We start from the raw sequence: 15,657 nt of genomic DNA, 5'->3' as shown, positions 1-15,657 counted from the left end.
GAAGCGGCGTGGCCTAGTGGAAATAACACGGACCTGACACAGAGGACCTGGGTTCTAATCCTGGCATCACTTGCCTGCTGTGTGACCTTGGGCAAGTTACTTAACTTCTCTGGGCCTCAGTTCCATCCTCTGTAAAATGGGGATTCAATACCTGTTCTCCTCCGTCTTAGATTATGAGCCCCATGTGGGCCACGCTCATTTCATATCATCACTTAGTACAGTGTTTGGCACATAGTAAGCACTTAATGAATACCACAATATGCTATTCCTATTATTAGTTAAGTTTTTCAATAACTTTCTAGAGGAAAGAAGAAGGAGGAAATGAATAATTAACAATGAATTAAGAGTTTAGGAAGACAAAACTGTTGAGAATCCTTTCTTTTCCCAGAATGAAGACACAAATGTGTTATTTCAGGCTGAAACCAGCTGAGATGGTCTTTTATTGACATCTGGTGGCATCAACATCTTGTCCTCCTCAGAAAGATCCCATTAGTTTTGTTTTTAAATGGTAGCTGAGAACAGACCATTTGCTGCTGGCTATAAAAAGCCCAGAAGCAGATATGCCGGAGGCATCAAGGTCGGGACTCTACAGAAAAGCAGAGATTCCAGCTGAGGGAGACAGAGAAAGAGAGCAAGAAGGGGGAAGAAAGAACAAACTAGTGCACCCACGCTTCTTGGCTGGAGCAATGTTCTTCATTCTGTGGGCATTCCTCTGGGCAGGTAAGATGTTGGGTTTGGATTTAAAATTTATAGAATAAATTTAGAATAGAAAGGGGAGGCAGGGTTGTGGATGGGGTTGGAGCAGCAGGGGAAGGATTGTCCCCTTGTGGGCAGGGAAAGTGTCTACCAACTCTGTTGTACTTTTCCAAGCGCTTGGTGGAGTGCTCTGCACACAGTAAGTGCCTAATAGATACCACTGATTGATTGGCAAGAGTAAAGAAAAAGAGATTGCCTCCCTCTTAGCAGACAGTGGAGAATCAATCTATCAAATGGTATTTATTGAGCGTTTACTTTGTGCAGAGCGCTGCATTAAGCACTTGGGAGAGTACAATACCACAGAATTAGCAGGCGTGTTCCCTGCTCATAATAAGCTTACAGCCTGGAAAAGCTCAGAAGGGGTGGATAGTCAACTTTTCTAAGGGTGGTGAGGTCAGAGAGACAGAGAAAACCCTTCATAGCAATCCCCGCCACCCCCCCAACACACACACACACACATACACACACACACACACTCTCTCTCCAATTTGAGGGCTGGAGTGGGGAGAAACAGCACATTCTGAGTTGCTGAACTCAGGGAAAGGGATGGGGAATAAGACTGCTACCATGTTAATCCAATCACTTATCCTATCCTGCCTTGGTAGGGAAGCAGCGTGGCTCAGTGGAAAGAGCACGGGCTTGGGGGCCAGAGGTCATGGGTTCTACCACCTGTCAGCTGTGTGACTTAGGGCAAGTCACTTCACTTAGTTACCTCATCTGTAAAATGGGGATGAAGACTGTGAACTTCATGTGGGACAACCTGATTACCCTGTATCTACCCCAGCGCTTAGAACAGTGCTCTGCACATAGTAAGCGCTTAACAAATACCAACAGTATTATTATTATTATTATTGATTACTGTATCAGCCTCCCTGCTGACCTCCCTGCCTCCTGTCTCTCCCCACTCCAACCCACACTTCATTCTGCTGCTCCGATCATTTTTCTACAAAAACATTCAGGCCATGTTTCCTCACTCTTCAGAAAACTCCAGTGGTTGCCCATCTTCCTCCACATCTAACAGAAACTCCTCACCATGGGCTTTAAAGCACTCAATCACCTCGCCCCCGCTCAGCTCACCCCACTACTCTCCTACTACAACCCAACCCACACACTTTGCTCCTCTAATGCTAACCTTTTTAGGGTACCTTGATCTCGCCTATCTCACCATTGACCTCTCACCCACATTCTGAAATGATCTCCCTCCTCATATCCGACAGACGATTACTCTCCCACCTTTCAAAGCCTATTGAAGGCACATCTCCTCCAAGAGGCCTTCCCTGATTAAGCTCCCTTTTCCTTTTCTTCTACTCCCTTCTGTGTTGCTCTGACTTGCTCCCTTTATTTATCCTCCCTCCCAGCCCCACTTATGTGCATATCTGTCAGACTGAGCTACCCCCTTTTCCCTCTGCTTCCCTTCCACCCTCTGCTCCTCCCCCTGCCCCCTTCACCTCCCCTCAGCTGAGCCCCCTTTCCCTCTGCTCCCCCTCCCCTCCCCACCCCATCCTCTGCTCCTCCCTCTCCCCCCTCCGCTCCCCTCAGCTCTGTGCTCATTTGTATATATTATTTACTACCCTATTTATTTTGTTAATGAGGTGTACATCCTCTTGATTCTATTTATCGTGATAATGTTGTCTTGTTTTTGTTTCGTTCTGTTTTGCTCTGCCACCTGTCTCCCCCGATTAGACTGTGAGCCCGTCATTGGGCAGGGATTATCTCTATCTGTTGCCAAATTGTACATTCCAAGCGCTTAGTACAGTGCTCTGCACATAGTAAGTGCTCAATAAATACTATTGAATAATTTATTTATATTAATGTCTGTCTCCCCATCTGGCTGTAAATCCGTTGTGGGCAGAGAATCTGTTATATTGTTGTTTGGTACTCTCCCAAGTGCTCAGTACAGTGCCCTGTACACAGGGAGTGCTTAATAAATATGATTGACTGACTGACTAACATCTTGACAATGTATGCCTCCCTTGCAGTCGGAGAGCCCTAAAGGACCCTTTGCTGACTCACTAGCTTTTCCTCTTTCAAACTCCTGCTCAACACCCTTCTTCTAGGAAGCCTTCTGGCTGCTCACTGATCACGGGCAACTTCCCTTGGCAGAAACCCATTGGATTAGGCTGCTCACTTCATTCCACTCCCACCATCTGGCATGATGAGCAGAGAAAGGGATTTTCCTTTCTTTTCTCCCGCCTTCCCGCTGGGCCCATTTGTGTGAACTCCAGGGTACAGTGGTGTCAAGCTCAGCAGATATTTGTCATCAAGCAGAGGATGAAAACTCCTGGCCAAGTGACATGTTGAGGCCATTACTTCTCCTCTACAGTACTCTCTCTCTAGGCTCCTTGACAACTCAATAAACACCCAATCATATATTGCCATCAGATTGGATGGCCAATAGACAAGGGGCAAGTCTCTGGTCCCAGCTCTCCGCAGTTAGCTGCCGGACCAATAAGGACTGTTGGAAATTATCTATTTGCCATGCCTCCCCATTTTCCCTTCTGGATTTTTTTCAGAGGGAGGTGAAGGCAGAACCTGGGAAGTGGAGACTGACTCATTTTAGCTTTCTGCTTGAGTCGCCGATGATCCCAGGCCAACCTGCGAAGGGGGAATCCTGCAATCCGCTGGAAATATAAGATACTTGACGACCCCAACCCCAACTTCATTGCCCCAAGGTTGCTTGCTGTCTGTTATCCAACCGGCAGAAGAGATCATTTTATCCTCATGACTTCTGTTCACGATATACACCTTCACCACTTTAACCCCGCATGCCCACCAGGAGCAGACACTAAGCAGTCACCGGGCAGAGTTCATAAAACAGTAATAATAATGTTGGTATTTGTTAAGCGCTTACTATGTGCCGAGCACTGTTCTAAGCGCTGGGGTAGACACAGGGGAATCAGGTTGTCCCACGTGGGGCTCACAGTCTTAATCCCCATTTTACAGATGAGGGAACTGAGGCACAGAGAAGTTAAGTGACTTGCCCACAGTCACACAGCTGACAAGTGGCAGTCAGGGTGCTCCGGGTTGTCTTGCTTCTGAGGGTGCTTCTGTTGGACTGTAACTTCCTTTGGTTATTTTTTATCAATCAATCAATCAATCAATCAATCAGTGATATTTATCGAGTACAGAACACTGCACTAAGTGCTTGGGAGAGTAGAATATAACAGAGTTGGTAGACACGTTCCCTGCCCACAAGGAGTTTACAGTCTAGCCACAAGCCCACTACCCCACAGAGCCCCCACTGGACTCTGAGAAATGTTACTCAAGGGCTGTGGAAGGGGTAACCAAAGTTGAGAAGCTTGGATTAATTAATGTCAATCATATTTATTGAGTGTTTGCTATGCTCAGAGCACTTTTCTAAGTGCTTGGGAGAGTACAATATAACAGAGTTGGTAGACACTTTCCTTGTCAGTCAGTCAGTTGTATTTATTGAGTGCTTACTGTGTGCAGAGCACTGTACTAAGCACTTGGGAAAGTGCTTAGTGTAATGTAACAGACACATTCCCTACCCACAGTGGGCTTAGGAGGACAGTGTCAAATGATGACAGCTTATAGTAGTAAGAGTAATAGTATTTGTTAAGTGCTTACTGTGTGCAGAGTATTGTACACAGAGTGCTGGGGAAAGGAATACAGGAATAGATATACACACCATCCTTGACCTCCATGGGACTCACAATCTAAGAAAGAGGAGGGGAGGAGGTGTTGGAGACAGACATGGAAGGAAAGAGAAGCAGTGTTGCCTAATGGAAAGAGCACGGGCCTGGGAGTCTGATGACCTGTGTTTTAATCCCAGCTCTTCCACTTGTCTGCTGTGTGACCTTGGGCAAGTCACTTCACTTATCCATGCCTCAGTTACCTCATCTGTAAAATGAGGATTAAGACTGTGAGCCCCATTTAGGACAGGGTCTGTGTCCAACCCGATTAGCTTGTATCTACCCCAGCACTTAAAAGTGCCTGGCACATAGGAAGTGTTGAAAAATATCATTAAAAAAAGAGAGGAACAAAAATACAAATGAGAAAGATGATGATAAACATGAAAGGAGCCACGAGATTTCAGGCTCCTTCACAGCTCAGACCAACAGTCCCAAAAGTCACAGCTGCTGCTGCTACGTTGGTAAACTTCTTGATGTTCTACAAACTGAGAAGGCCTCTCACTGCTGCTGGTCGAATCTTTCCCTAAGGACGTAACGAGAGTGGCATTCTACCCTCCTGTCCTATTTCAGGGGATGGTTCTCTGACTTCTCTTCAAAGCCCAGTCACATCCCAGAGACAGAGAGGAAGGAGGACAACCAAACACATCTCCCCTTCAGAAGCAGATGGCAAGGTCTAGGAGGAAGGGGAAAAGAAGGTGTCACCTGACTTTTCTCCCCAAGTCCTTGCTCTGCTCTTCCCTGCATGCACATCTTAGGCCTCTTCACCCAGACTGTCTCCCTCTGGAAAGTGTTCTGGGTCTGCCCAGCCAGAGAGAACAGACAGACAGGTAGTTTTCTCCGGTCAAAATCCCTAGGCAATCCTCAGGCTTCAGATCCCAGGAACATTTTCTTTTTAAAAATGTGAAAGGCTTTTAGTTCCAAGGTTTTATTTCAGCCTGAATTTTGCCCGGAGATTTGAATGCTATTGATACACTTTTTGCTCATTCTCTTAGCTTAATTTTAACGTAGGCCCCGTGGGAGCTACTGGTGAGTTTGGGCACCAAACTAATCTCCATTTGTGATTTGGCACCTGCAGCAGTGTTTTAAGTAACAGGGGTCATCTAACAGGGAGCTGGTTCTATCTTTTCTCAGAAGCAGTGAGACTGGGTAGTGTTCCCAGAGGAGATCTGCAGACCTAGCTGGCCCATGTGTGGTCCTTTAAATGAGGTGCTGGTCTCCACCTCCCTCTACCCTTGGCGACTGTAGCTTCTCATGAGGCTCCAGATATCCAGTTAGAGTTTTCACATTCTGTTTCATGTCAGGGTGGGAATGACAGCCTTACTAAACAGAGCAACGAAGATCCATCTCTGCAAAAGATAAACCCTCTGACAAGAGAGGACTTTTGGTTTTTTTCAGGAGCAATTTTTCTTCCCCCGCGACCCGGATGCCATTTTATAAATAGAAGCTAGCAACATGCTCCTTAATGGCCTCAGCACGCCTACTTTCAATTTCCAGGCCCTACTCTGCCATCAACAATCAGTTGATGACGCCCCCTCTCCCGTTCGCCCTCTGAACACATCACGAATGGCACATAAACAGTAAGGACCGTCACAGTTGCAACATTAGTGGCTGGGAAAGACAAATGCCTTCTGGTCACTGGGGAGAATTTCAGAATCTCAACTAGGACGAGGTGGATGACTTTTCCAGGCCATGTAGAATGTGTCCCAGAGTACCCTTCTGCCTCGGCAAAATGAATCATAGCCATCCAAAATGCCCCTCACCATGGCCTGAGACAAGGGACAAGGTGGATGGGGGAAGAGTGAGTACCTGGCTACCTCTGAAAGAAACTCACCTCCCAGGAACCTGGCTGCTAGCGGTCTTCACCCCCTACCTGCTGGGTACAGAATATGGGGGCGACAAGCCTTGTGCAATACCATCTTTTTATTTTTTTTCAGGCACTATCATCTCTGTTCACCCTGCACCACGAGCCATCTGGCAGTTCCGAGGGGTGATACTATGTACCATTCCTGGGAGCTGGCCTCTCTTCCAGTTCAATGAATATGGCTGTTACTGCAGTTTTGGAGGGTCTGGGACACCAGGGGATGAACTCGACAGGTTAGGAACCTCACAAAAACGGTGACCCAAGTGCATTCCAGCCTTTGGGAACCCGCAGAATTAGTTTGTTTGGGCATGAGGGCAACCTGGATGTAGGCCACCTATCCCATCCTCTTGCCTCCAGGCAGGATTGCAGCTAAACCATCCTGGACATTGGAAGCCACCGATGTGCAAAAGCTGCCAGAGAAGCTGCCTTCAGAAATCCCACATATCCAACCTACAGCTCTTTCGCTGTGCTTTAGAACACTACCCATTGCTCTTTCCTCATTAGTGATGAGCTGGCCCTGCAGAAGACTCCTTTGCAGGGAGGCTTTGAGCTCATCAAATAGGCTGCAAACTTCTGCCAGGAGTTGGCCAATTTTCTCAGTAGCGATAACAACAGGAGAGCTAAATCAATAGATTATATTTATTGAGCACTTACTGCGTGCAGAGCACTGTACTAAGCACTTGGGAGAGGCCAATATAACAGAGTTGGTAGACACATTCCCTGCCCACAAAGGAGCTTTCAGTCTAGGGGAACAGAGCATTTGCTATAAATCTCTCAGCCCATCTGGAAGCCTCGCTTAGGGGTGTAGCTAGGTGGGCTCCACCAGAAGCTCAGATTTGGAGTTTTTTGGGTGGGTTTGGGGAGAGACCACCTACTCAAAACTGTCTCTCCTTTGGCATGGGGGAGAGGGATCCAGGGCTGTTTTGTTGTCCACCATTAACGCCCTGTTCCCTGTCCCTAGGCTAAGTTCTGTGGTTATTTACTGTGAAGTGGAAAGAACATGCTAAAATATTCCACAGGCTCAGAAAGCAGTCCATGAGCCTGAAGTATTATTATGTCTATGGATATGAAACTGTCTCTGCTAATCAGTTAGGCAAATCAGAGCCTGCAGTGACAAGCCAATGGCACGTTAGTGCAGTTCTAAATTAAGTGGTTATTAAGTCCTGCAGAGAAAAACCCGAAGAGACAATGCGGTGGGTGGCAATTGGGTGTCTAATGTTACTAATGCAATTTAGTTTAATGAGCGAAAACTGTCTAATCACCAAAATGCAGCTTCCCTGGGAAAAGTTAGGAATATTAAACCACATGCCCTTCTCCCTCCCTCTGCATCTGCTTCTGGAGGAGAGCTCTCCAGGGGGGTGTGGCAGGACTCTTTCTGGGTTTTATTATGCTGGAAATTAACAGGCTCCCGAAGGGTTTGGATTCATGCCTCATAGGCACATGATGCTTTATCAGAGTGCCGAATTAGGGCTGTTGGATGGTCTGTTCCTGACTACGAGGACAGCTACCAACAAGGTTGACCGTTAATCAATCAATTTATTGAGCTCTTACTTTGTGTGGAGCACTATATTTAGCTTTTGGGAGAGTACAATATTACGGCCTTGGTAAACACGTCCCCTGCCCACAACAAGCTTACAGTCCAGAGGAGCTTACAGTTTTGGGATTAGTCTCGTCCATTAGACTTGGCCCCTCCAACTTTACCCAGTTGCCCCCATCAGAGATGGAGCACTGGGCTGGATAGACCTCCGGGCTAACCCAGGATGCCTCTGCTCACACTCTTGGGCTCTAGCGGCTTCCGAAAACTGAAGGAGCCCCAGCACACCCACCCCCAGCCAAACTGGTGTACCTTGCTCTACAAGAGATTCAGGGAAGAGCAGAGTATGGGTCAGGCAAGGGATCTCTTTGCCACTCTTCGGGATGTTCCCTCAGGATGACGTTTTAATAGGTATAGGGGAGGATGAGCCCTGCCACTCAGACTGCCGAGCACAAGTCACACCACCCGTGGGTGGTCACGATGCTGGGCTGCACTTGCCGGTCTGGCGAACGTTTGCTTGGTTGGTTCTGGTTGAATTGGCGGGGCCCCAGAAACACAACTCCTGCCCTAGAGCAATCCTTTTCTGCAGGGGCCCCACACTCTTCATGTCTTTCCAGATGCTGTCAGAACCATGATGATTGTTACACTCAGGCCTGGGGTATTTCCAAATGTTCAAAGTTCCTTCCCAACCCATACAGCATGAGTTACGCCTACACCTGCTCTGAGACGAGCATCGCCTGTCAGGGTAAGTCATGTGGGTGACATTCCTTCTCTGGGTTCCAGAAGCTTGGGTTTGCTCTCTGAGACTGAAATGCACCTGAACATTCCTCGTGCCCTATAGCAGCAGTGTGACATGGTCTTCTCTCAGGTCTCTCACCAAGGGTCACTTCCAAAAACAGACCCTGAAATCCCAGAAATCTACAGGACTCATTTGAGCGATTATTTCCAGAATTGAAAAGCAACATGGATTAGTTGGAAGAGTCCAGGCCTGGGAGTCAGAGGACCTGGGTTCTAATTCTGGCTCTGCCATTTGAAAGCTGGCTGATCTCAAGCAATTCACTTAACTTCTCTGTGCCTCAGTTTCCTCACCTGTGAACTGGGGATAAGATACCTGTACTCCCTCCCTCAAACTGTGAGCCTGATGTGGGACAGAGACTGTGTCCGACCTGATTATCTTGTATCTACCCCAGTGCTTAGTATAGTATGAATATTATTATTAATATTAGTGTTAATAATAATAATACAATTACCTGAGTTTGGCAGGAGAAGGATTTTCTTCATTTTCCACCAAAGATAAATTGAGGGAAGTCTTGGCCAGATAACAGTTTATTGAACAATTTAAGGAAAAGACTTTATTTCCCAAGACCGAGAAGGAAAGAGTGTGATTCTGTGATTTTATAATAATAAATCAGCAGTCACTGCATAGCCCCAAATTGATCTGGTTTTAGTTCATATTTCTAAGGTTTTTCCCAATACGCTTCTGATTACTTGTCGCTGAGGAATTAGTCTAGGGGAAAGTGCATCAGAATTGTATTCAGAACATCTGGGTTGAATTTCAGGCTCTGACACCTGATTCAAAAGCTTGTACTTCAAACAATCAAATTTATTGATCTCTTATTATGCGCAGAACACTGTACTAAGCACTTGGGAAAATACAATGTAACAGAGTTGACAAATATGTTCCCCGTCCACAATGAGCTTACAATCTAGAGGGAGCAATAATTTATTACGCTACTTCTTCAGTGCTTACTTTGTGCCAGGCCTTCTCGACCATTTCTCAGGATTCGCCGGTACTGATCAGCCTCTTCTTCTGGATACTCCTTACCGCTCTAGGTTTTGTCAAATCTTGGATCTACTCTTTGCTGAAATCTCTCCAAGGCATCAATCTCTCTTCCCTTTGCCTCCTCAAAGTCACAGGGGTCTCCCAATGCCCTGGTCCTCTACAGCTACTCTGGCGAGGAATTCATCTGCTCTTGGTTTCTCCTATCACCCGATTCCACTTTAGCAGATACTTTCCTCTGTGTAATACCTTGTTATACCCCAGAAACCCCTGTTACAGCCAAGTTGGCTTTTGGATGGCCCTGTGTACCAAATCTTCTTCCTGCCCAAATGCACCCTTTCACTTGGAGCACCTTCCCTGCTCTTGACTCCTAGATCACTTTTTTAATGCTATTTGTTAAGCGCTTACTACAAGTGCTAGGGGAGATACACATTTATCAGGTTGGACACAGTCCCTGTCCCACCTGGGGCTTGCAGTCTAAGTTGGAGGGAGGAAGATTTAATCTCCAATTTACAGTTGAGGTAACTGAGGCACAGAGTGGTGAGTTGGCCAAGGTTACACAGAATTAGAATGCAGGTCCACTGATTCCCAGTCCCTAATCTTTCCACTGGACCATGCTGCTTCACTTCAATCTTCTTCAATCAATCTCAGCTCAAGGTCACTTCCTTCAGTAGGGCTTCACCGATTAACTGCATCCAAAGCTCCCCCAGTCTAGTTTCACTGAATGTCGCAATGCCGATTCTGAATCTAGCCAGTTTACAAACAACTATTGCTGTCCTACTTTGAGGACAATAGTTTCTCTCCAGTAGAGACCGGACGTTTCATGGCTATTTTCTTTCTAGCCATCCATTAACAACATGCATGTGATCTTGACCATGCCCACATGGGTCTTTTCTTGGCTCTCCTACTAGAACTTCCTTAGAGCAAGGACCATGTCCATTTGTTAACCTGGGTCCCAAATAGCTAGAACTGTGCCATGCACATTGTGGGTGTAATAAATACTAATTTTTAACTCACTGTGTATCCATGGGCAGATATCTTCCCCAGTACACCCCAAGGGTCATGCTTCTGGGTCACAATTTATAAGGCTCTGGGTCACAATTTCTTCTCCTGCAGCTTTACAGAATTCTTAATTTGATCACTCTCTCCTTATTTGATTTAGAACCCTGTTTTGAGCCCAAAATGAAGAGTGGGCTCTCTCTTTTTTTTTTTTTTTTGAAGTTGGTAAAAATTGTTCCTAAGCCCCTAGTCCCCTCCTGGCTAGAGCAGGGATGAAGGTGACAGTTACTCCTTTCTCTTAGCTAGCTTTGGGAATCTCCCAGCTGTGACTGGGGTGCCTATTGACAGAAAGGAGCTGCTTGCAATCTCCAAGTTCATTATTAACTTTGGCTCTACAAGCTGAATATTCAGTGACCGGCCATTAATGTAGTAGCCAAAATGATCGGACAGTTAAGAAGTTCACACACAGTAAATCACACTTGGGACAACTCACAGAGTTCCTAAAGCACGTATGAGCTGGGTGACCCCTGAGTCAACATTTGTGTAACAACCTTTTCCAGCCAAATGGAACGTTTTTTTCCTTAGCAGGAATGAAAGATATCCAAACGACTTAACTGATCATAATAAACCAATCCAGATTATTGGCTGAAGAGAGGAGAGATGGAAAACTCACTTCATTCCAAGCTGCCTGAGTAATTCCCTGTGTCAGCCAGGGAACGGGTTGATCGAATACTCCTGACTCAGAATTCAAATGTCCAGGGAAAGAGGAAATCATTGTGGGGAATAATGCCAGCAATTGCCTTGCCATGTAGAGAATGGAACAGCTTCCAAAGGACTGCAGGATTACCTGGTCCAAACTGCGATTTCTTTATTTTAAACTTTGTTTTGCTTTGATTTGCTTTTTTATGGTACTTGTTAAGTGCTTAACAAGTGCTTAATAAGTCCTTAACAAGTGCTTATTAATGATGTGTATATATTTATGATTCTATTTATTTTGATGGTATTGACGCCTGACTACTTGTTTTGTTTTGCTGTCTGTCTCCCCCTTTTAGACTGTGAGCCCATTGTTGGGTAGGGATTGTCTCTATCTGTTGCCAAATTGTACTTAGTACAGTGGTCCGCACACAATAAGCGCTCAATAAATATAATTGATTGAATGAATGAATGAAGTGCTTACTATGTGCCTAGCACTGTACTAAGTGCTGGGGTAGACATGAGATAATCAGGTTGGACATAGTCCCTGTCCCACGTGGGGCTCACAGTCAGAGCGGGGAGGATGTAATCCTCATTATACAGATGAGTTAACTGAGGCACAGAGAAGTGAAGTGACTTGCCCAAGGTCACAAAGCAGACAAGTGGCAGAGCCGGGATTAGAACCCAGGCCCTCTGACTCCCAGTCCCGGACTCCTAACACTAGACCACACTGCTTCCCACCCTGCCTTCAAAAGTATTTCCAAATCCACTGGTTCTAGTGTGCTTTTTCCTTATTTTGGATCCAGCCTTTCAGAAGCAGGCGAAAAAGCACTCCTTCCATGCTGTGGCTAAGGAGTTAGGGAATTTCCAGGCTCAGCTGAACCCTGATAGGATGCCTGGGAGCTGCCCCAGGCTTTGCTCATGGTCTTTTCTTTTACCTTTCTCACTAGGTGACATTGATCCCTGCCAGACACACATCTGTGAGTGTGATGGAGAGGCGGCTCTGTGCTTTTCGAGAGTTAAGTACAACGTGTGGCATAAGAGCCTGGAAAGGAAGAAATACTGTCAGTGAAGAGGACTGCGGATGCTGCTTTAACTCCAGTACCACTAGACTGTACATCCCTTGAGGACAGGGCCTATGTTTTTGGGTTCTGTCATGCTTTCCCAAGTGCTTAACACAATGCTCTGTAAACAGTAGGTGCTCAATAAACACCAAAGACTATTGGTTGATTGACCCGTCTTCTCCTTGGCTTCCCTCTCCATCGATGGGGTCAATAATCCCGGGAGACCTATTATTTGCTTTCCTGAGAAAACCTAAGGAGAAGAAGATCCTCTAAAACCTCCCTATTTTCCAGTTCATTGTTGACTTTCCTGGGTGGCTATCTCCGGTAGGTAGGAGTTGGGGTTCAGCTCTCCATCTGGGGAGGCTTCGGGCTTTTTTCTCCATCAGATGAAACATGCCCTGGTGGCATTTTGATTTTGCCCCTCAGTCACCATCACTCTCCTTCCCTGCATAAACCCACCATCTCACGGGACTTTAGTCTTCCCCAATCAAGTGGCTATGACACCCAAAGATAATTTGGGGGAGTTAAACCTAGGCTTGGGAAAGTCATGAAAGAGTGAATTTTACAACCATCAAGTATTGCAATCTCATCTTCAAACTTCCATGGGAGTTGAAGAGTGTGAGTACAGGTTGGGTCGAGGGAAAATGGAGCATTGCCATTACCCTTTCCCTAATTATAAAATGGAATGAGAGAATTAAACTGTGGATCTTCTTAATTATACCTCCTGTTTCTATGGGGTATATTCATCAAGATGTGAAAGATGTGAACACATAGGACTGTGTTACCTATGTCCTTCCACTCAGGAACAGACTCCCAGCCTTGTGGCTGTGGCATATAAATGGCCTTCTTTGCTGTTTTTCCTCATTCATATTGATTGTGGTTCATTTAATTTAACTCTTTGTTAGACTTGATGCGTGTCCCAGCGGGTGCCTTTGGAAAAAATCGATTCGGATCCCCGACCCATAATAGGACCCTTGCAGGATCCTCCCTCTGCCCCTGCCCTCTTTGAAGAAGCTCTGTGAAGGCGATGGATTTCTCAGGGTGCCACCGTAGCTGATTTTTGGTTGCCGGGGGATGAACCCACTTGGGAGGTGTTGGGGGGAAGGGGAGCAGGGAGGCGCTCTGTTGAAGTTTTCATTTTTACTGTGAACCAAGAAAGGAAAGTAATTTCACCAATTTTGGTTACTTTTCTCATCTTCTCCTTCCCACTTCACCTTGGTGTTCTTCAGGGTCAGGCTCTCTGCCAAACAGGTAAGGGAGCAGCAACAGTATTTATGTAGCCGAGAGCCCTCCCAAATGCAGGAGCATTAACTTGCTCAGGCGTCAAAAGCCTCAGGGACTCAGGGGAGGATAGAGAGAGAGAGGGGATTTTAATTGTCACCAGGCAACAGAAGGTCAATTTTACACATTTCTACCCCTTGGTTGTCATTCAATCATGGGTAGCTGTTTCTAAATTGGGCATTGGAAATCCCTGGCATACATGCTAAAAAGGCACCCAGGGTCACCAGCCTGAGACTAAAAGAAAGCTTCCCCCCAAAAAGGAACTTTCAGTCTGAATAATAATAATAGTAATAATGATGATGGTATTTGTTAAGTGCTATGTGCCAGACACTGTACTAAGCACTGGGGTGGATAAAGCAAATGGGGTTGGACACAGTCCCTGTCCCACACTGGGCTCACAGTCTCAATCCCCATTTTACAGATGAGGTAACTGAGGCACAGAGAAGCAAAGGGACTTGCCCTAGGTCACACAGCAGACAAGTGGAGGAGCCAGGATTAAACCCCATGACCTTCTGACTCCCAGGCCCATGTTCTATCCACTATGCCATGCTGTTTCTCTGAAGCACACTGTGTTTAGGATTTTGACAATACACATTTCACTGGACAGGGAGTCACTGCTATCTCCAGAGCAGCAGCATTCAGAAGCTGACACTCAAAAGCTGATGCTTTAATGAGGTAAGGCCCCATCCCTTTCCCCCATGGCTCCCCTTCTTCCCTCATTCCCCCTGAAATGGCAAGGCAGAGAAAAAACTTTCCAGTGCCTGTTCTGAACTTGTAAATTGTATTTTCAAAACTGGCCCAGAAAAGTGTTTGCACAGCTACTGACTTTCTCCAATTCACTTTCGGTGACAGAAAGCTTGCGGGTAGATTTTTCACAGGAAAATATCTTCCTGCACAAACCTTCCTTATCAGTTTTTGTGACATCTCTTTTGGAACTGTGAATGTCCCACCAGGGTGAGTTTGTTTTGGGAGATCACAGAATACTCTGGTGCTGGGTTGAACACTTGCTATTCAGCTCATCTGGCTGCAAAAGAAAAGCAATGTGACCTGGTGGAAAAAGCTTGGGTCTGGGAGTCAGAGGACCTGGGTTCTGGTCCTGGCTCTGGTACTTGTCTGCTATGTGACCTTGAGCAAGTCACTTAACTTTGTGCCTCAGTTACCTCATCTGTAAAATGGGGATTAAGAGTGTGAGCCCTGTGTGGGACAGTGACTGCATCCAACCTGATTATCTTTGTTTTTATGACACTAATCTAAGTGCTGGGGTAGATACAAGTTAATCAAGCCAGATAGTCAGTCCCATCCCACATGCGATCTAAGTAGGAGGGAGAACAGGTTTTGAATTTCACCACTGTACTAAGGCATATGAAAAGATCTGGCGTGGATTTATCTAGCAGTCAAACCAAAGCCTTGGCTCCTGTCCAGCAACTTCCCTGGCCACTTAAACCCAACAACTATTTTGAGAGTTGAAACCAGGGTTTAGATGGATTTATTTTGAGAGAGACAGAGTTTGCGTGTGTAGCCCTGAGATGTGCAAGATTTTCAATCAATCAATGGTATTTATTAAGCACTTACTGGGCAGGGAAGGTGTCTACCAACTCAGTTATACTGTACTCTCCCAAGTGCTTAGTACAGTGCTCTGCACATAGTAGGCACTCAATAAATACTATTGATTGATTGATTGCAGAGCACTGTATTTATGCACCTGGGGAACTACAATAAGAGTTGGTAGATATGATCTCTCCCCACAAGGAGTTGATAGCCTACAGGGGAAGATAGACATTTAAATGGATTAGGGATAGGGGAAACAGAATTTAAGAGTGCTGACAAAAGCATTGAAGGGTTGGGGTGAGTATTGAAGTGCTTAAGGGGTACATGGTCAAGGTCATAGTTGACACTGAGAGGACAGTGGAAAGGAGAAATAAAGGGCTTAGTCTGGGAAGGCCCCTTCAGGAGATGAGTTTTTAGGAGAGTTTTGAAAGTGGGGAGTATGGTGGACTGTCATATGTGAAGGGAGAGGGGGTTCCAGGCATGAGGGA

The 15,657-nt window shown here is 46.0% G+C and overlaps 2 protein-coding genes across 8 annotated transcripts in view; one reads left to right on the top strand and one right to left on the bottom strand.

Annotated features, from left to right (window-relative positions):
• OSGIN1 (oxidative stress induced growth inhibitor 1) overlaps window positions 1-15,657 on the bottom strand; it is a 335,667-nt gene that overhangs the window by 83,171 nt on the left and 236,839 nt on the right. The gene's annotated exons all lie outside the window — the stretch shown is intronic.
• Window positions 525-12,506, top strand: LOC100079251 (phospholipase A2, minor isoenzyme). Its single transcript, XM_029051239.2, has 4 exons — window positions 525-720; window positions 6,344-6,503; window positions 8,422-8,549; window positions 12,227-12,506. The coding sequence occupies exons 1-4, from the start codon at window positions 561-563 to the stop codon at window positions 12,346-12,348; spliced, it is 570 nt and encodes a 189-aa protein (XP_028907072.1). The 5' UTR covers window positions 525-560; the 3' UTR covers window positions 12,349-12,506.

Source organism: Ornithorhynchus anatinus, chromosome X1 (assembly GCF_004115215.2).
Source record: "Ornithorhynchus anatinus isolate Pmale09 chromosome X1, mOrnAna1.pri.v4, whole genome shotgun sequence".
Lineage (NCBI taxonomy): Eukaryota > Metazoa > Chordata > Mammalia > Monotremata > Ornithorhynchidae > Ornithorhynchus > Ornithorhynchus anatinus.
This window is presented reverse-complemented; position numbering and strand designations above follow the sequence as displayed.

What these genes read in the sequence shown, in the direction of transcription:
- LOC100079251 (XM_029051239.2), top strand. Translation starts at nt 561, where the DNA reads ATGCCGGAGGCATCAAGGTCGGGACTCTACAGAAAAGCAGAGATTCCA. An exon ending in GTGGGCATTCCTCTGGGCAG is followed by an intron (nt 721 to 6,343) that starts GTAAGATGTTGG and finishes ATTTTTTTTCAG; the next exon opens with GCACTATCATCTCTGTTCAC. An exon ending in CCAGGGGATGAACTCGACAG is followed by an intron (nt 6,504 to 8,421) that starts GTTAGGAACCTC and finishes ATGTCTTTCCAG; the next exon opens with ATGCTGTCAGAACCATGATG.